The sequence below is a fragment of the Haliotis cracherodii genome, unplaced genomic scaffold (assembly GCF_022045235.1).
Source record: "Haliotis cracherodii isolate W230 unplaced genomic scaffold, xgHalCrac1.p SCAF_8, whole genome shotgun sequence".
NCBI classification, from domain to species: domain Eukaryota; kingdom Metazoa; phylum Mollusca; class Gastropoda; order Lepetellida; family Haliotidae; genus Haliotis; species Haliotis cracherodii.
In genome coordinates, this window is record NW_027266341.1 from 44658035 (window position 1) to 44681037 (window position 23003).

General features: G+C 41.4%; 1 protein-coding gene across 1 annotated transcript in view; it reads left to right on the plus strand.

Moving 5' to 3' along the window:
* Positions 1 to 23003, plus strand: part of LOC139449510 (LIM domain only protein 7-like) — a 170381-nt gene that overhangs the window by 36524 nt on the left and 110854 nt on the right. Inside the window, exon 3 of the mRNA XM_071230934.1 lies at positions 3201 to 3270. Coding sequence (XP_071087035.1) covers positions 3201 to 3270 — 70 coding nt within the window. The remainder of the gene's footprint in view (positions 1 to 3200; positions 3271 to 23003) is intronic.

A 23003-nucleotide genomic window follows, 5' to 3' on the forward strand; every position in this document is an offset into this window, starting at 1 on the left:
TGAATGTGACCAGTCTCCAGGCTTGAAGATCTTGCTGTAAGTGTATTATGAATGTGGCAAGTGTCCAGGCTTGAAGATCTTGCTGTAAGTGTATTATGAATGTGGCAAGTGTCCAGGCTTGAAGATCTTGCTGTAAGTGTATTATGAATGTGGCAAGTGTCCAGGCTTGAAGATCTTGCTGTAAGTGTATTATGAATGTGACCAGTCTCCTGGCTTGAAGATCTTGCTGTAAGTGTATTATGAATGTGGCAAGTGTCCAGGCTTGAAGATCTTGCTGTAAGTGTATTATGAATGTGGCAAGTGTCCAGGCTTGAAGATCTTGCTGTAAGTGTATTATGAATGTGGCAAGTGTCCAGGCTTGAAGATCTTGCTGTAAGTGTATTATGAATGTGACCAGTCTCCTGGCTTGAAGATCTTGCTGTAAGTGTATTATGAATGTGGCAAGTGTCCAGGCTTGAAGATCTTGCTGTAAGTGTATTATGAATGTGGCAAGTGTCCAGGCTTGGAGATCTTGCTGTAAGTGTATTATGAATGTGGCAAGTGTCCAGGCTTGAAGATCTTGCTGTAAGTGTATTATGCATGAGATAACCTGTGTACATGACAGCAAGTCACTGGATATTGCAGTTAGTCTTCCTTGTTCCCATCAATGATGGCACCTGAAGTTTTGCAAAATAAATCGTCACCCATATTGACATTACTATTTTTCCACAGCAGCCATATTGGAAATGCTATTTATGGCCATTACTCAGTCATTTTGTTGCAAACTGTGATGAAATTTGTCATATTTATAGTAAGTAGTAGGTCCCTATACATACATAGGGATTATTATACAAGTATGTGTGTCATACTGACGTCGTTTCTCGTGTGATGTCATTCCGACCTTATGCCACAATAAGATTTGAATGGTGTCAACAGTACAGTGTGTATATCATCTTATGTTTTGTTACACCTGACCTGCAGTGTGTGACTGACAACATGTGCTATATAGTGTATGTCAATGGTGACTGACAACACGTGCTGTATAGTGTATGTCAATGGTGACTGACAACACGTGCTGTATAGTGTATGTCAATGGTGACTGACAACACATGCTATATAGTGTACGTCAATGGAGATTGACAACATGTGCTATATTTTGTACGTCAATAGTGACTGACAACACGTGCTATATAGTGTACGTCAATGGTGACTGACAACACATGCTATATAGTGTACGTCGATGGTGACTGACAACACATACTATGTAGTGTATGTCAATGGTGACTGACATCACGTGCTATATAGTGTATGTCAATGGTGACTGACAACACGTGCTGTATATTGTATGTCAATGGTGACTGACAACACGTGCTATATAGTGTATGTCAATGGTGACTGACAACACGTGCTGTATAGTGTATGTCAATGGTGACTGACAACACATGCTATATAGTGTACATCAATGGAGATTGACAACATGTGCTATATTTTGTACGTCAATAGTGACTGACAACACGTGCTATATAGTGTACGTCAATGGTGACTGACAACACATGCTATATAGTGTACGTCGATGGTGACTGACAACACATACTATGTAGTGTATGTCAATGGTGACTGACAACACGTGCTATATTGTGTATGTCAATGGTGACTGACAACACGTGCTATATAGTATACGTCAATGGTGACTGACAACACGTGCTATATTGTGTATGTCAATGGTAACTGACAACATGTGCTATATTGTGTATGTCAATGATGACTGACAGCACGTGCTATATTGTGTATGTCAATGGAGACTGACAACATGTGCTATATTTTGTACGTCAATGGTGACTGACAACACGTGCTATATAGTGTATTTCAATGGTGACTGACAACACATACTATATAGTGTACGTCAATGGTGACTGACAACGCATGCTATATAGTGGACGTCAATGGTGACTGACAACACAAACTATATAGTGTACGTCAATGGTGACTGACATCACGTGCTATATAGTATACGTCAATGGTGACTGACAACATGTGCTATATAGTGTACGTCAATGGTGACTTACAACATGTGCTATAAAGTGTACGTCAATGGAGACTGACAACACATGATGTATAGTGTACGTCAAGGGGCGCTGACAACACGTGCTATATAGTGTATGTCAATGGTGACTGACAACACGTGCTATGTTGTGTATGTCAATGGTGACTGACAACACGTGCTATATAGTGTACGTCAATGGTGACTGACAACACGTGCTATATTGTGTATGTCAATGGTAACTGACAACACGTGCTATATTGTGTATGTCAATGATGACTGACAACACGTGCTATATTGTGTATGTCAATGATGACTGACAACACGTGCTATATTGTGTATGTCAATGGTGACTGACAACATGTGCTTTATAGTGTACGTCAATGGTGACTGACAACATCTGCTGTATAGTGTACGTCAATGGCGACTGACAACATGTGCTATATAGTGTATGTCAATGGAGACTGACAACATGTGCTGTATAGTGTACGTCAATGGCGACTGACAACACATGCTATATAGTGTACGTCAATGGAGACTGACAACATGTGCTTTATCGTGTACATCAATGGAGACTGACAACAGGTGCTGTAATGTGTACGTCAATGGCGACTGACAACATGTGCTATATAGTGTATGTCAATGGAGACTGACAACATGTGCTGTATAGTGTACGTCAATGGCGACTGACAACACATGCTATATAGTGTACGTCAATGGAGACTGACAACATGTGCTTTATCGTGTACATCAATGGAGACTGACAACACGTGCTATATAGTGTACATCAATGGAGACTGACAACATGTGCTATATCGTGTACATCAATGTTGACTGACAACAGGTGCTGTAAAGTGTACTTCAATGGAGACTGACAACATGTCCTATATAGTGTACATTAATGGAGACTGACAACACATGATGTTTAGTGTACGTCAAGGGTGGCTGACAACACGTGCTATATAGTGTATGTCAATGGTGTCTGTTTGATAAAATAATGGCTTTTTTTCAATTAACCTGCAGTTTTACCTTTTGAAATGAACAAAAAAAACAGTTGTCATGTTGGGATTTAAAAATGTTTAAATTAATGAAAACATTTTGTACATTATCTTCATAGGACATTTTGCTACATGGTGCTATTGTTATTATTTTCATTGAGAAATCCACAATTTTTGTTCAGATTACTTAACTGTTTGCGGCCTGGCTCGGTCAAGAGGATCAACAAACAAGCCACACCTATAGCAGGATTGGTAAGTTAACATTTAGCTGGCCATCATCTTAATCACTGTGCAAGAGTACACAAAGGTTGTTGTGTGTCATCCCACAGATGACACCATAACCTTTTCAGCTTGATGATTGGGTTAATTAGGGCTGGGACAAGACCAAATTTACTACCCAGGTACCCGCTCCACTATTACCCGACCCTACCTGAGTACCCGCTGCTGGTCTCAAGAAATAGGTACAAATGTCTGATTGGGAATAGTTTGACCGTAGCCGTGGCAAAAGCTATTTAGATACTTGTATAAAACCATCTGGTCATGTATACACTGAAGTTGATTTGAGTGTTATGTCTATTCAAACATATTAAGTCAGAAGGAATGTGTGCATAGTCAGAAAGAAATGCGAAGATTAATCATTTTGAGTTTAACTGTGTAAGTTCCAGATATGTTTTGGCCGTTTAACAATATATCACATGACTAACCACGGGTCCGGGTAGTCCTGTGGGTATCCGGGTCCGACTCAGGAACCACCCGACACGAGTACCCAAGTTACCCATCCCAGCCCTAGGGTTAATCCATTTGGTCATGTGGACAAGGTATCTGCCTAAAATTGCGGTCCAAGTGATGGGATCGAACAACATACTTTCTGATCCAAAGTCAAATGCCTTGTCCATATGACCTAAAAGGTTGCTGAAAAGGTATGGATGTCATCTGCTTGTGACTCGACGTCCTGCTACACATTCATTATGTTTCAAACAGCAAGTCTTACTCTATATCTGTATATAATCTTCCTGATAGTTGGTAGCCCTCCCACCATGTCCTCCGTGGGTAGAACTCTCCCTGATAGTTGACTGCCCTCCCACCATGTCCTCCGGGGGTAGAACTCTCCCTGATAGTTGACTGCCCTCCCACCATGCCCTCCGGGGGTAGATCTCTCCCTGATAGTTGACTGCCCTCCCACCATGCCCTCCGGGGGTAGATCTCTCCCTGATAGTTGACTGCCCTCCCACCATGTCCTCCCTGGGTAGATCTCTCCCTGATAGTTGACTGCCCTCCCACCATGTCCTCCGGGGGTAGAACTCTCCCTGATAGTTGACTGCCCTCCCACCATGTCCCCCTGGGGTAGATCTCTCCCTGATAGTTGACTGCCTCCCCACCATGTCCTCCGGGGGTAGAACTCTCCCTGATAGTTGACTGCCCTCCCACCATGTCCTCCGGGGTTAGATCTCTCCCTGATAGTTGACTGCCCTCCCACCATGTCCTCCTGGGGTAGATCTCTCCCTGATAGTTGACTGCCCTCCCACCATGTCCTCCCTGGGTAGATCTCTCCCTGATAGTTGGTAGCCCTCCCACCATGTCCTCCCTGGGTAGAACTCTCCCTGATAGTTGACTGCCCTCCCACCATGTCCTCCTGGGGTAGATCTCTCCCTGATAGTTGACTGCCCTCCCACCATGTCCTCCCTGGGTAGATCTCTCCCTGATAGTTGGTAGCCCTCCCACCATGTCCTCCCTGGGTAGAACTCTCCCTGATAGTTGACTGCCCTCCCACCATGTCCTCCTGGGGTAGATCTCTCCCTGATAGTTGACTGCCCTCCCACCATGTCCTCCCTGGGTAGATCTCGCCCTGATAGTTGACTGCCCTCCCACCATGTCCTCCTGGGGTAGATCTCTCCCTGATAGTTGACTGCCCTCCCACCATGTCCTCCTGGGGTACATCTCTCCCTGATAGTTGACTGCCCTCCAACTATATCCTCAAGGGGTAGATCTCTCCCTGATAGTTGACTGCCCTCCCACCATGTCCTCCTGGGGTAGAACTCTCCCTGATAGTTGACTGCCCTCCCACCATGTCCTCCCTGGGTAGATCTCTCCCTGATAGTTGATAGCCCTCCCACCATGTCCTCCCTGGGTAGAACTCTCCCTGATAGTTGACTGCCCTCCCACCATGTCCTCCTGGGGTAGATCTCTCCCTGATAGTTGACTGCCCTCCCACCATGTCCTCCGGGGGTACATCTCTCCCTGATAGTTGACTGCCCTCCAACTATATCCTCCAGGGGTAGATCTCTCCCTGATAGTTGACTCTCCTCCCACCATGTCCTCCTGGGGTAGAACTCTCCCTGATAGTTGACTGCCCTCCCACCATGTCCTCCTGGGGTAGATCTCTCCCTGATAGTTGACTGCCCTCCCACCATGTCCTCCTGGGGTAGATCTCTCCCTGATAGTTGACTGCCCTCCCACCATGTCCTCCTGGGGTAGATCTCTCCCTGATAGTTGACTGCCCTCCAACTATATCCTCCAGGGGTAGATCTCTCCCTGATAGTTGACTCTCCTCCCACCATGTCCTCCTGGGGTAGAACTCTCCCTGATAGTTGACTGCCCTCCCACCATGTCCTCCTGGGGTAGATCTCTCCCTGATAGTTGACTGCCCTCCCACCATGTCCTCCTGGGGTAGATCTCTCCCTGATAGTTGACTGCCCTCCCACCATGTCCTCCTGGGGTAGATCTCTCCCTGATAGTTGACTGCCCTCCCACCATGTCCTCCCTGGGTAGATCTCTCCCTGATAGTTGGTAGCCCTCCCACCATGTAATACTCTGGTAGATCTCTCCCTGATAGTTGACTGCCCTCCCACCATGTCCTCCTGGGGTAGAACTCTCCCTGATAGTTGACTGCCCTCCCACCATGTCCTCCTGGGGTAGATCTCTCCCTGATAGTTGACTGCCCTCCCACCATGTCCTCCTGGGGTAGAACTCTCCCTGATAGTTGGTACCCCTCCCACCATGTCCTCCCTGGGTAGATCTCTCCCTGATAGTTGACTGCCCTCCCACCATGTCCTCCTGGGGTAGATCTCTCCCTGATAGTTGACTGCCCTCCCACCATGTCCTCCTGGGGTAGATCTCTCCCTGATAGTTGACTGCCCTCCCACCATGTCCTCCTGGGGTAGATCTCTCCCTGATAGTTGACTGCCCTCCCACCATGTCCTCCCTGGGTAGATCTCTCCCTGATAGTTGGTAGCCCTCCCACCATGTAATACTCTGGTAGATCTCTCCCTGATAGTTGACTGCCCTCCCACCATGTCCTCCTGGGGTAGAACTCTCCCTGATAGTTGACTGCCCTCCCACCATGTCCTCCGGGGGTAGATCTCTCCCTGATAGTTGACTGCCCTCCCACCATGTAATATTCAGGTAGAACTCGTCATGTATTTTTGTAGCCCTACCACCATGTCCCAGTTTTATGTCACTTTTAACAGTATTCCAGTTATAACATGGAGTGTCATTTTAATGTGGGAGGAAAGCCCAAAGTGATGCAGGTCTCAGACTTTTACTACTGTTTTGACTGTCCAACTGCTCACTCTGAAGCTGGGCACTGAGTTGTGAAACACAAAATACACTGCTCAAAACATCAAACATTAAACATCAAATAAAAGTTGCGCCATATTTCTTAGTTGAGTAATGTTTGGTGAAGTGGTCATAATTTTTTCTGAGATTCATTGTGTTGCCTATGGTTACATGTAGTATGAGCCAAATTGTGTTTGTAGATAATAAATGGACATTGATTATTATTTATTGTATGTAGATGTTTTGAGTGGATGATAATAAGATACAACTGTTAAACCCAGTGTATTTACTACTCACAAGTCAAGGAACACCCACATTTCAAGGGCTGTGTGTTTCCATAATCATATCATATCATATCACTCATTTTGTATATCTATCACTTCACAATATCTGAAAATATACACATATTACATTTCAATTTATCGATTGATTTAATTTTTATTTCCTGCAAGGCTATTGAAACAATGTTTCTGGACACATGTTTCGACAAGGGGTCTTTGAATATGTCAAAGAGCAATTTAGAGATGCTTCAGCAAATTGTTAAATATATGAAATAAAGTAATAAATAACATCAGAAAAAATGTTTCTAAAAATTGTCAAACTTACATCTATCAAAGTTTCTTCTGTATTTCAATCTTTTCCTAAGGTCGTGTAATATGAGTCAAATGACATCGAGGCATTTGTCGCCTTGTATTTTAGGCTCAGACACAACATGCACAATGCTTAATGCCCAAATAGTCAAGCATGTTATGTCCACAGGTCACTATTTCCCCTTTGAAAATTCAGAATAACATGATTAATTGAAACTATTTGGTCTAAATTGGAAATATATCTTAAAAGAAGATGGTATCCAGTCGTCTTAATTGTCGCTTTCTTGGTGCTAAATCTTGACGTTATGAATGTGTTAGCATATGTTTCTTATAACAAGCTTAATTAAGTTATAAATGCATTATTTAAATGTGATAAACTTAACTTTCATATGTATAAACTATAGGATTAGACCTTTCAAATGGTGTATGACATGTAGTAGCAAAGATTTTTTGTGAACTGATATTTCCTTGATATATGTAGGCTTGATACTCCAGAACTCGGTGTCATAGCAGCAAACCCTTCTGGTAGACTGGTGGTAGAAGAGTTAACTTCTTTCGAGTAGTGTACTATGGATAGGTAACGGTTATGTTTTGGTGTTGCTTTGTTACAGAAAATACAGCATTATGTTTTAGATATCAAGCTGAGAAACAATGCCACAGAAAGTGACTTGTCAAATGTAGTGACATCAACAGGCATTCACATAGAAACAAGGCTTGCTTATGTAGCTACTTTCCCCCCCCCCCCCCCCCCACACACACACACACTCTCAGGTGGGCCTGCAGGTGGGGATATTGGACAGGTTTGTCATTCATCCATGAATACAAAATATTGGACTTACACTCTTCTTGTGAAAGAGTTCCCATTACTTTGTGATTATGTCAGCAGAATGAGCAGCATAGCAACTGTGTGTTCAACTTACAACTTGAATATATACCAATAGATGATGTAGTTATCTGACTTGAACAGGGTAGTGGTTAAAGCACTGGCTCACCACACCAAGACCGAGTGATTGGGGGAATAAGTTGCTGAATGGTGTAAAGCCAACACACTTGCTGTCTGTTGAAGGCTGACACTGATGAGTGGTTGGTGAAGGTAGAGATTTCAGCTTCAAACATATTACTTCTGTTACACGAACACTATCAGTTGTGGAGTGCAATGGCTATGTAGTAATGTCAACTGAAGCACCTCTATAATCTTGGTGTGTGTCCTGTGTTCTGCTGCTTGCCTCAGTGTTGATGCTTGCCACTGAAATGACATTAACTTGAAGTTGAAGGGTTTGGTTGGTGCTAATATCTCAGACTAAAACTGATCCTACTGCAGGAAGGTTTGTTTGACTGGGCACTGTGTTGCACTTCTTGAACTGTCTACATGTGTCTGCCGCAATGGAAGCCTTCATTTCAATACCAATCAATGAATATAAAGGTATTTATTTTGCTATCATGTTTACAAATTTTTTGGGAAACAATAAACATCAATGAATTCTAATCATGCCCCTATGGAAATTAATATTTATTTGCCACAGGAGTTATTATGGATGGAAACAGTAGCAAGGGCCCCTTTTGAGAATTACGTTTTGTAAACCACAGGTCATTTGTCTTGTGGTATAACAAATAACATGTATTATGATATAAGGATTTAGGTTTCTCTGCAGGATAAGGTCAACGGACAAAAACGGTATCCGTTGGGGTCATATACCGATAAAGATGCAAATATGAAAGGTGATGCAGGCACTATTTTCAGTGTTTACAAGCAAACATGGCGTTGCCTTTGTCAATTAACCATCGGGAATCTGGAAAAACTATTTGGATAATCGTTATGATTATCAAAACACTAGTCAGTCCAACTGTGATGTAGCTGAGTCAAGTCTTTTACAAGTTTTGGTAACTCCGGAGATATAAACTGCAAACAGTTTAGTGAGGACATTAGGCCTAGCCTACCAGGATTAGTTTCTATATGTTTGTCTGTGTCTGTAGACCTCTGCGGATGGGGCTTTTTCCCCAATTGAAAACAGGTTGATTTGGCAGGTGCATGTCTGAATTGTTTTATTTTGTTGCAGTGTGTACATCTGACTCTGTTATGAAAGGATGGGCAGACTCTAAACAAATGTTACATCTCACAGACTAGGGTTAGAGTTACTTCCCTTTTGATAAAGGGCAATTAATCTTGTGGGCAGTCTGATGGATTGCCAGGAAAGGGAAGTTGGAACAAGGAACAATATTTGTATAGGCAATTGATAGTTTGCCTATATGTAGTCTCGCCACTGTCTCAGAAACATGTTTCAGTTGGGACTTTGTTGACAGTTGGCACTATCTGGCTGACATATCGCTGACCTTCTCACGTAATACACATATTGATGCTCACATTCTAGGAAAACTTTCAATGTTTATGTAATGTTTGTGAGAGAGGAGAACAGCTTTTTCAACCACAGAATTGAAGAATGACATATGAAAAGAGATTATCATGGTTGTTTCGTTTGGAATGGTAAATGTCCTGTATTAGGAATAAACAATGAGTTCTACCCCAGGACATTTACTATCCCTAAAAGTGAATGTGTGAATGATGATGACTGATGTGGTGCCATCTAAATTGAACTCTCACTTCCATGACAATACTGGCTACACCCATGACAATACTGTTCACAACCATGACAATACTGTTCACAACCATGACAATACTGTTCACAACCATGACAATACTGTCCACACACATGACAATACTGTTCACAACCATGACAATACTGTTCACACCCATGACAATAATGTCCACACACATGACAATACCATGATAAAAGTGTTCACACCCATGACAATACTGTTCACAACCATGACAATACTGGTCACACCCATGACAATACTGTCCACACCAATAACAATACTGCCCACACCCATGACAATACTGTCCACACCCATGACAATACTGTCCACACCAATGACAATACTATCCACACCCATGACAATACTGTCCACACCCATGACAATACTGTCCACACCCATGACAATACTGTTCACAACCATGACAATACTGGTCACACCCATGACAATACTATCCACACCCATGACAATACTGTCCACACCCAATGACAATACTGTCCACACCCATGACAATACTGTTCACAACCATGACAATACTGTTCACAACCATGACAATACTGTTCACAACCATGACAATACTGTTCACACCCATAACAATAATGTCCACACACATGACAATACCATGATAATAGTGTTCACACCCATGACAATACTGTCCACACCAATGACAATACTATCCACACCCATGACAATACTGTCCACACCCATGACAATACTGTCCACACCCATGACAATACTGTTCACAACCATGACAATACTGGTCACACCCATGACAATACTATCCACACCCAATGACAATGATGGTCACACCCATGACAATGCTGTTCACACCCATGACAATACTGTCCACAACCATGACAATGCTGGTCACACCCATGACAATACTGTCCACACCCATGACAATACTGTCCACACCCAATGACAATACTGTCCACACCCAATGACAATACTGTCCACACCCATGACAATACTGTTCACACCCATGACAATACTGTTCACAACCATGACAATGCTGGTCACACCCATGACCATACTGTTCACACCCATGACAATACTATCCACACCCATGACAATTACTGTCCACACCCAATGACAATGCTGGTCACACCCATGACAATACTATCCACACCCATGACAATACTGTCCACACCCAATGACAATGCTGGTCACACCCATGACCATACTGTTCACACCCATGACAATACTGTCCATACCCATGACAATACTGTCCACACCCATGACAATGCTGGTCACACCCATGTCAATACTGTTCACACCCATGACAATACTGTCCACACCCATGACAATACTGTCCACACCCATGACAATACTGTCCACACCCATGACAATACTGTCCACACCCAATGACAATGCTGGTCACACCCATGACCATACTGTTCACACCCATGACAATACTGTCCACACCCATGACAATACTGTCCACACCCATGACAATGCCGGTCACACCCATGTCAATACTGTCCACACCCATGACAATACTGTCCACACCCATGACAATATTATCCACACCCATGGCAATACTGTTCACAACCATGACAATACTGTCCACACCCATGACAATACTGCTGTGTGAATGATGCCGGTTGATGTTGTGCCATGTGACTGGAGCTGTCACACCTGTATCTAGGTCATATGGTCAGGGACTTAAACATGCAACAATAGGAGGAGCAGAGCCTATCATTCACTGCTTTTGTTGGAGGGATGCTTTACGTTCCAGCTGGTCCATGATCCAGATTGTGTGTTTGTGAGTGTGAGGCAGTGTCGCACTTTTGTCACACTCTTTCCAGTCAAATGTTGATAAACATAATGTTTATAATTATGTTCAGTCAGGACTTTTGTTAGTTACTTAGTCTTTCAATGTCTAGTATGTATGTATGACTTTATATGAATTAGTTTAATCAATCAGGACTGAAAGGTGTATGTCTCCAAGAACTTGTTGAAAAGAAAGCTGTTACCTGTGATACCCCCGATCTGTCATCTCTAACACTTGTGTCAGTTCACTTCTCAACAGTGATTCAAACATTTCACAGCTCTGTTCATGTTTTTGGGCTAGAACTAATTGACAGTGGTTGTTATGATATCACTATGTAAAACAGCTCATGTTGAGAAAACTGGTGTTAAAGTAAAGGTGGAAGGACATCTCTTGAGTTACATGATTGGTGTGATGACTCGCTGGTCATCTATGTGTCTGGCACACTGTTATCAATTGCACAAGGATAGACAAACTCATTTCTCAGCTGGTATTCCAGTAATCTCCATGATGCTGTCATGTAAGTATCAAGAAAAGAAGAGAACACTTTCAAACTGTCTATTCAATTAAGCATGTTAAGATCTATCATGAGGTGTTTAACACTGGGTCAGTGGATTGATCTCTGATGTGTTTATTCTATTTTGATATATTATTAGTTGTGTAATGGTAATAACGGTAATACAATTAATTATAATGATTGATTGCTTTAGACATATCAGATTGTATTTGATGAATAGGTAGGAACAATTTTGAGTAAGTATTGTAATTTTCTGAAAGGAAGCACATCAACCATTCTTAGGCTCTTTTCTAACTTTTTTTGTGAGTCAAGTCAAATGAGTTTATTTGTTGCATGCTGTCTGTCCATCCATCATTAAGTTTTTTTTGCTGAATGATCCAAGCTATGGGGGTATCTGTGTCCTTCTGTGCAAGATGTCGTTTCTGGAGCAGATCTTGAAAACCGTGGAACAAATCTTCACCAAACCTGGTACATAGATAGGTCTAGTGATGAACTGGTGCCTTTTGATAGTTTAGGATTTAATTTTTTTAAATGTTTTTTTAGTTTTTGGCAACAACTTTGACTGCTCATTGGGGAGCAGAACATGAAAAACATAGAATGTTTCTTGCCTAAACTTGGCACATGGATAGATCTAGTTGAGAACTTGTGCCTTTTGATTGTTTGGAGTTTTAAAAAAAGAAAAAAAGTTTGAGTTACCTTGGCAACAACTTTGACTTAGGCTGGAAATGGTGGAAGTGCTCGTTTCCAGGGCAGATCTTGGCAATCTTACAATATTTCTTGTCCAAACTAGTCTAGTTGTGAACAGTTGCCTTTTGATGGTTTGGAAATTTTAAATAAATATTTTTTTAGTTTGCATGTCAACAAGTTTCATATATTTATTCATGACAAGTATTTACCATTGTCAGAGATATTGATGACTTTGTCCTCTTGTTGACATCTCCTCTGAAACTACAATGCTTATGGACCTGAAACCTTGTATACTAGTGGAAGAAAGTAACTACTTCATATCAAGTAATCAGGTAAATAAATCAATAAATCAATAAAAATAAGATTATTCTGAAGTTAAATAATTCATCCTTTAGTACATATTTATGAAGACATCTCAACGACTTTAAGGTCGAGATTCACAATTTGCATGTGAATGTTCATGCCCAACTTGGATGTTTGTGTGTTTGTCAGGGGTATATTTATCAGCAAATTTGTATGTAGCCAGCAGGGCTTGATCCTTTTAAAAGTTACTGTCCATTCTCCAAACTACCTGGCCTGTAACTAAATGAATGTGCTGCTACCTGTGGTCGCATAGCCAACTAGAAGGGCTCTGAAAATTTTAGAATTCCTCCCCCCTATTTTCTCATAAAAATTACATGATTCACGAGTAGTGTCCAATTAAAAAAATTAAACATATATGGAAAAGGGGTGAAATTTTGCAGGATGGGCCATCTACTTTATGTTTCAGCAAGCCCTTTTGTTAGAAACGGGCCACGTCCGTCCGTCCATACTTCCATCCGTCCGTCACGTTTCGTTTCCGGAGCATAACTCTTAAACCGTTCAATATTTTTTCATCAAACTTTGCAGGTCAGTCAGGTACATGCTAAACTAGTGCCTTTTGCTATTGAGAAATTTAAGACATTTTTATTTTTTACGCTTCCATGGCAACAAGATGGACCTAGGTTCCAAACTCATCTTTTTTTCACAATTTCCATGACAAGTTCCACCTCAGTTAAAAAAGGTTACAGTTTGTTTAGATTCAATTATGTCATAAATTCTGCAACAGGGGCGGGGGATATAGCCACGTTAGTGGCAAACTCTTGTTTTAACTGGCCACAGTCCAATGGGCCAGCAGTTATATCGATCTCTGTTGGTTGGGACTTGTCACATGCTTCTTGTTTAGCTATCAGGTGCTCTTAAAAACACTTTTGTGAAAACGTAAATAACTCTTGCACAATGCCACAGCTTGCTGAAAATCAGTTTCATGCACCATGGGTATGCTGCAAACAGGAATGGCACAAAACCAAGTTGCCAGATATTTTAATGTTCACAGAAACACAATATTATCTCTTTGGAGACATTATCTACAGCAGGACAACACTCATGACTTGTCGCAGGCTGTTCGTCCACATGGAATGTCATGTCAAGAGCACCCATTTGAGCCTAAGCCAGGTACTGGATTGGATGGCAGACCACTTGACTGCTGTTGCTCCTTCCCTGGGCCCAGGCTTGGATAAGAGGGATATTCCGCCGGAGTCAATTCTGAAGGACATGATCATGGCACTGGATGAGGACTTTGCTAAGTTGTCTCTTATGCCAGCTTTCAAGGCTCCATGGTTCAGGAAGGAGGATTTCCCTATCCATGCTTTGGAGGTGGCAGATGTGGCTCTTGCCTTGGATGAGGATCTCCACCACATGACTAGCTCCTCCAAGCCTTCCTGACTGTCAGAATTCCAGACACATGGCTTGCCTTTATTTAGACAGAGATTTGGCACTCTCTTAAACCCTTGTCTGCTCTTGCATCTTCAACTCGAGCCGTTGACAGAGACTTAACAGAGACTAATCACAATCATGTTGATCATGGCCTACCAACAGCATCAGATAGATCACATGCACAATCATCTCAAGGCTGCTCATGCGAAGATCACCACGACTCATAGCCTTGGCTACCTGGTGCTCACAGAGTGGCACTCTGAATTTAAGAGAAAGTTACTATGCCAACCCTGGTCTGCATCTTCCCTTTTCAATGGAGAGATATCCAAGGCCCACTACCGTGTTTCTAGTTACGCTCGGGACAAGACTGCCCTCAAGGCTTTGGAGCATGTGTCCCAGCACATGTCACACAAGTTTTACAGGGCCGGGAACTTTCAGCCAAGATGGACTTCTCTCAAGGACCAAGCCCATTACACCCTCTCTTTTTGTGGCAGGGGTTTGGCAGAGGAAAACAGCAAGACAATTACCAACTTCGCTGGGATAATTAGAGGACACCGGACATCAGCGACTGGGAACTCCCATCCCAATTGTTCCAGTCATTGACACTCCTTATGGTGGGAGACCAGGCCGATTTTGGAAAATTAGGCGATCTTGGAGGAGATCATCCATCAGGAGAATCATCTCTCACTTATAACCGATCCCCCTTGGACTACCTCAACCCTGGCAGATGTCTACCCACACAGCTTCTGTTAAACAACATAAACATATTGCTAAACAAAAAAGCCTTCTAGATTGTACACCCCCCAGCCTTAACATCAGGCTTCTATTCTCCTGTATTCTTTGTTCCCAAGAAGGACTACGTCAAACTATGGATGATTCTCAATCTGTCAATATTCAACAAGCGTTACCTAGAACACCTGTTGTATTTCCACATGACAATTTATACTCTCCAGTTTATAGGAGGCCTGTTCAAAACCAGGACCTCTTTACAGGGACAGATAGCGCAAGATCCAGTGCCACCTGCTCCTGGCTCTTCAACAACCTGTTACATTATGCCAGTGGCAAGTGGTTTTGTGCCTACCCACTTCGGTGCTGAATCTGACATCCAGAACACACTAACATCTACGCCCAGTTCAGCAGATCCTAGCGCCGTTCATCAGGCACCAGGATCAGTCAGTCTCCAACTTCCTACCATCTCACTTCAAGCCTTATCTCCGGTGGTGGACGGTGTAGCGAATGTCTAAGGAGGTGTTTTCTTCACCACGCTAATGCCAAGCTCACCCCTGTTTGTAGATGCCTCTCTTCAGGTTTGGGGTGCTCATCTGGAGGACCAGATTGCCCCATGGCTGTGGTCATACGATCAGCGCACATGGCACATAAACATCTTAGAAGTGGAGGCACTCATTCTGGCAATATCCCACTGGCAGAATCTTCACCAGAATGCCAAGGTAGATTTCTTAATAAATAATGTCACAGTGGTTTGGTCTCTATGCAACCAGGGGACAAACACACTCTCACTCCATGCTGCAGAAGACGTTCCGATTCTTCAACCTGGTAGATTGACTGGACTGCAATTTCTTATCCAGCTCATCCCAGGTTGTCAAAATATCCTAGTGGACACTCTATTCAGGTCAGACAAGATGCCCCCTACAGAGAAGCAGCTCCACCCTGAAGCCTTCAAGCTGGTGTGTCAGCATCTCGGTTACCCAAACATGGACCTGTTTGCCACCAGCCAGATCAGGACTTACATCTCTCTGGTTCGAGTTCTGGAGAAGCATCAGGACTCCACTTCTATGTCTCCCCAATTCTTGGTCCAATTTCTTCACAGCAATGACACCTCAACGGCAGCACCATTACTACCTACCTGGTGGCCCTCAATTCAGTGTTGACAGTTCCCGGAAAATCACAAAATAACTCAAATTCCAGAACTCCAAGCTTTGCTGCGTTCCTTCAGACAAGCTGGCCTTTCGAACTGTATCCCAGACAAGAAGACTTATATGCTGCAAGCATTAGTTTGGTAGGTCAGTTCTAGACTTTAGCATATGCTTTTTTCTATTACTGTTCTTTTACCTGGACGTCCTACATTCCTCACACTCTCGTTTATTTCTGTCAGAAATGGTTTCCGATCAATACAAAAGGATGCTGTGATGGTTGCCTGAACATTTTGGCGAAGGTCCCCTGAGGATCACATCTGAAGGTATGCCCATACTGTCTGATTCAGATGCTTTAAGTAATAATGCAGGATCAGTTAAATTTTTTATTAAAATCTAGATATTTTTTGCATTTGTATGCTAATCCTGCATCACTACATGTAGAGTGGCCCACCCGTCGCAGAGCTGCCTGCTCATGATGTCTACAGATGTTATGATCAAGCAGTAATGTTATGATACGTGATGTCATCACTTCCGTGGTCATGTGGGCGCTGTGTGATGTATGGTAATAGCCACACAACTAGTTGGAACTATAAAATCGGCATTAGTCTGGACTAGAACAAGCAGCCATGCAAACACACACCCTCGTGAATGCATGTCGCTATAATCTTGAACGCGACATTAAACCCAATTTCACCTCACATCCAGAGTAACATTGGTACTCGTCAAGGCCGCATCTTCGGTCCCCAGCTGTTTATTATCCCCCGCCCCAACGAAGTTGACGGGGGATATAGAGATGGGTTCCATCTGTGTGTGCGTGTGTGCTTGCGTGTGTGCGTGCGTGTGTGCGTGTGTGCGTGTGCGTGTGCGTGTGTGCGTGCCAAAATCGTTTCAGGAGCATAACTCAGAAACCGTTAAATATTTCTCTACGAAACTTTGCATGTCTATCAGACTCATGCTGAACTGGTGCCTTTTGCTATTTAGGAATTTTATAAATGTTTTTTTTTTACTTTTCCATGGCAACAAGTTTGACTTAGGTTCTATAAGGGTGCTGTTCGTTTCGGGAGCGTAACTCAAAAACCGTTAGATAATTTCTTACAAAACTTTGCATGTTTACCAGACACATACTGAACTGGTGCCTTTTGCTACTTATGAGTTTTATAAATTGTTATGTTTTACGTTTCCATGGCAACAAGATGGACTTAGGTTCTATAAGGAGGCTGTTCGTTTCCGGAGCGTAACTAAAAAACTGGTAAATAATTTCTTACAAAACTTTGCATGTTTACCAGACACATACTGAACTGGTGCCTTTTGCTACTAAGGAGTTTTATAAATTGTTATGTTTTACGTTTTCATGGCAACAAGTTGGACTTAGGTTCTATAAGGGTGCTGTTCGTCTCCGGAGTGTAACTCAAAAAACGTTAAATAATTTCTTACAAAACTTTGCATGTTTACCAGACACATACTGAACTGGTGCCTTTTGCTGTTTAGGAGTTTTATAAATTGTTATGTTTTACGTTTCCATGGCAACAAGTTGGACTTAGGTTCTATAGGGTAGAGTTTGTTTCCGGAGCATAACTCAAAACCCATTCAATACTTTCCAACAAAAACTTTGCATGTTTACCAGACACATACTGAACTGGTGCCTTTTGCTATTTAGGAGTTTTATAAATTTTTGTGTTTTACGTTTCCATGGCAACAAGTTGGACTTAGGTTCTGTTAGGGTGCTGTTCGTTTCCAGAGCGTAACTCAAAAACCGTTAAATAATTTCTTACAAAACTTTGCATGTTTACCAGACACATACTGAACTGGTGCCATTTGATATTAAGGAGTTTTATAAATGTTTATTTTAGAATTTCTATTGCAGCTATTTTGACATGGTCTAAGAGAAATGTTGGGTCAGTTACCTGGTTTGGAACCATTACGTGTTAAAATGGCGGGGGATAAAGATGACTTCGTCGACTGTAGGCTTGTTTTTATTGATCAACTTTTTATACAGGTATCAAAAGAGAGTAGGTAATATTTAATCTACTGATATGATGCAATGGTTTTACCATTATTGTGCTATAATGATACTGGATGAGTGTGTTAGAGCTCACATACATGTCACGGGCAGCTAAGTATTGGTGCAGATTAAAAACTCAACATTGAAATTGGCAACCTCACCAATGTTATTTAAGAAATAAACAATGAGTTGGAGTTGTATATCATGTATTATAAACCTCAAGTGTCGTCATCCTATTGTTCTTCAGTCGGGATAAATCTCATAAACAATGATCCTTTAATATCCCTGGGATTTTGTAATCAAACTTCAGTTTACTTTGTAACATATCAATGTATCTTGCAAGAATTTTTTTTTGCATTTGAACGCAATGTAATGGAATGTAAAATCAAATGACAAATGTTTTCTTTATATTCCTGCGCAGCCCAGAGTGGTTATACTACTTGCAGTGTTTTGTTGTACGATAAACAATGACCATGAGTCGTTTATTTCTTAAATGAGATGTCAACATTTTGTACGGCCACTTTAAGTATGTAAATGAAATGTACACGCTTTCAAAATATTTACCCGTATTTAAATTATGACTTCCTGAATACAATCTGACCTCTGCAATGTTGGACATATCCATTTTATGAAAGGGGGGGGGGGGGGGGGCGGGCGTATATTTTCTGGATATTCTAACAATTTTGGCATCTCCACCTCTTTTCCCAATTTCGATTGTCATATCTCCCACTTTTGAATGCAGTCATTCTGCTATTGCGTTTACAGCTATGGGGGACAACTCACCAGACAATTTCTTCATTAAAATAACGTCATGTTTTTGACGTCATCAAGTTATGAGCGCATGTTCAAATCTCCAGAAATGACGTCATGATAGAACAAGGTTTTATCGTGAAATATTGCGTAGCTATCTTATATTCAATGTTAAAGTATCTTGATGATGCTGTCAGTCACACGAGCTACACATATCAAACATTTTCTATTTCATTTGGATAAGCCAGGATGTTGAGAATATTAACATTTTTAGCAGATTATTTAAAATATGACTTCCTGATAATCTTAAGCAAAACTGGTATTTACCTTAAACACTTCTCATTAATGTTCCAACTATATTTTATATGTTACTTTTACACATGGAGAAATACCTGTGTATTCCTATTCGTTTACATTTTAGTGTGCATGTCACAAAATTTAGATGTGGAAATTGATAGACTTTAGACAGAGACAAGAAGATAATACACACATATACAATGTACGATCATGTCCTCACTGTAGGCTTGAGGGCAAAATGTACATAGATAATGAAATTCATGTTCTACTTGTATGTGATGCATATACCTCCAGTAGACAAAAGTGTGAGGTGATATATCAGAAATAACAGTGCAATACATAATCAACAGTCAAGATGCGAAGACAATGTGCCAAAAATAAGAAATAAGTTTCATGCCAATTAGTATGCTTAATTTTAAAGAATGTTACATGTGATATTTGGCATACCTCCTTGTCAGTATGAAGACATCTGATTGGTTCACGTGACCTTGATAAAATTGCTTTTTGTATTTTCCGAGTCTTATGAAAGTTACATGACATAGCACAAGCTAACCCCCGTACATCATGCTCAATCAAACAGCTGTTTTCTATCAATTTTGAATTTGTTTTAATTCTATTACAATCTTATATTAAAACATGTTGGTAAGATAAATTTGGTGTAGCAAGATCATGAGCGGAACATGTTTTATTTTGTGTCCCTCCTTTCCTACCACGAGCCTGCACCCCTTGTACTCCTGGTGATCTTGCTCCAGCTACAATCGGGTCTATGCTATAGGTGTGTTCATGTCGGTGTATGTCTTATGTCTGCCTCATACCAAGAAACTTACTAATTACACCCTTAATTACTTTCTCCTTGTATCTGTAAAGTGTGGCCAAAGAAATGTAACTTGAATATGTCCGTACAATGTCCTCTATTTTGAGTAAGTTGTCTCTCTAAGGTTACCTGCTATTCCACACAAATTATATTTTTTGTCGACTTATCACAATCATCGTCAGAATACATTCTTTAATAGTTTTTAACAAAAGCAATATTGAGTAAGGGCTTGAAAGGTTTTTGTGTTTATATTCTGTACAGCGTTAGAAATTAAGCGTCTCAGTTTTACAAATATTTGACACTTGGAAAAAGTGGATATGTGATCTATTTGACTTGATTTGGGAAACAAGTTTCTTTATTTGTGCTTAGCTCAGCAGAAGGTTTAAGGTCAGAGAAACTTCATTGTGGTAAGGTCATGTTGACCCAGATTGGTTGAAGTGATATGTACCATTACACAGAAAACCGTTGCTTCTATGTAACTTGTTGTAGTGTGTTGTCCTCAATGTAACCATACTAACAGCCGTGATGTACTGACGTGTCATGTTGGGATATACATTGTGTAGTGTGAATACTAGGCTGATTTACCTTCTGTGTCAGCCCCAGTATTAGCACTCGGTAATGCCAACATGATGTTCTCACATTTATTGTGTATACAATTTACATATGTACATTGCACATGTAGTGAAAATAGACTGACATGCATAACTAAATAAGTTAAATGACTATGAGGCTATGTGAAGGCCCCCTCCATCCCATGTGTAGGTTATCAGGTTCTGCTGCCCACACAAACAGGCCACATTGCCACAGCCAGGAGCAGGAAACCCGCTCCACCAGTTTGTTTCCAAATCTCTCTGCTGAAATAGTTGATTACTATTTTGCGGTTGGTTCTGCTTGAGAGGCCTTGTATGTGAAGATGTACTCCTTGTCAAAGTGCTTGACATTCAGAGCAGTTTTATGTCCCTGTTTACATGAAATGTAACTGTCATATCACAGAGTGGGATGTATTTGGCCATTCAATCAACTCACAGTCTTCTCACAGAATATCTAAGTAAATAAACTCAACAATGTTTATTCATGCATAATGCATTTCAAGAAAGGAATTTGTGTATATTTTATTATATCTCTTTGCAAGCCAACTATTATGGGTTCAATCTGATGTATATTTAGCATGCAGGGTATATTTGTAAATCAAATTCATTTAGGGAACTTATTTTCTCTGCTAGTTGTTCCTTGTACATTTACCAATATGCAGTGTAATTAATGATTAAAATGTCAATTATTTTGGGAAGAAATACACATTTTTGTGATCCACATACAGGACACCTCCACCCAAAATATTAGTTTCGAAACAAAAATAAATATGGGCAATCAAAAGGTGAACAAGACAATTCTTGAAAAAAGAATTCAGATAGCTTACACTGGATAGATACACATGAATAAGACACTAGCCTATCTACTGTACACATCTACAATATACTAGTCTGTCTACTGTACACATCTACAATACACTGGCCTGTCTACTGTACACATCTACAATACACTAGCCTGTCTACTGTACACATCTACTATACACTAGCCTGTCTACTGTACACATCAACAATACACTAGCCTGTCTACTGTACATATCTACTATACACTAGCCTGTCTACTGTACACATCCACAATACACTTGCCTGTCTACTGTACACATCTACTATACACTAGCCTGTCTACTGTACACATCTACAATACACTAGCCTGTCTACTGTACACATCTACAATATACCGCCTGTCTACTGTACACATCTACTATACACTAGCCTGTCTACTGTACACATCTACAATACACTAGCCTGTCTACTGTACACATCTACAATATACCGCCTGTCTACTGTACACATCTACTATACACTTGCCTGTCTACTGTACACATCTACAATACACTAGCCTGTCTACTGTACACATCTATAATACACTTGCCTGTCTACTGTACACATCCACAATACACTAGCCTGTCTACTGTACACATCCACAATACACTGGCCTGTCTACTGTACACATCTACAATATACCGCCTGTCTACTGTACACATCAACAATACACTTGCCTGTCTACTGTACACATCTATAATACACTTGCCTGTCTACTGTACACATCTACAATACACTGGCCTGTCTACTGTACACATCTACAATACACTTGCCTGTCTACTGTACACATCTATAATACACTAGCCTGTCTACTGTACACATCAACTATATACTAGCCTGTCTACTGTACATATCTACTATACACTGGCCTGTCTACTGTACACATCTACAATACACTGGCCTGTCTACTGTACACATCTATAATACACTTGCCTGTCTACTGTACACATCTACAATACACTTGCCTGTCTACTGTACACATCTACAATACACTAGCCTGTCTACTGTACACATCCATAATACACTAGCCTGTCTACTGTACACATCTACAATACACTAGCCTGTCTACTGTACACATCCACAATACACTAGCCTGTCTACTGTACACATCTACAATATACTAGCCTGTCTACTGTACACATCCACAATACACTAGCCTGTCTACTGTACACATCTACAATATACTAGCCTGTCTACTGTACACATCTACTATACACTTGCCTGTCTACTGTACACATCTACAATACACTGGCCTGTCTACTGTACACATCTACAATACACTTGCCTGTCTACTGTACACATCTACAATACACTAGCCTGTCTACTGTACACATCCACAATACACTGGCCTGTCTACTGTACACATCTACAATACACTTGCCTGTCTACTGTA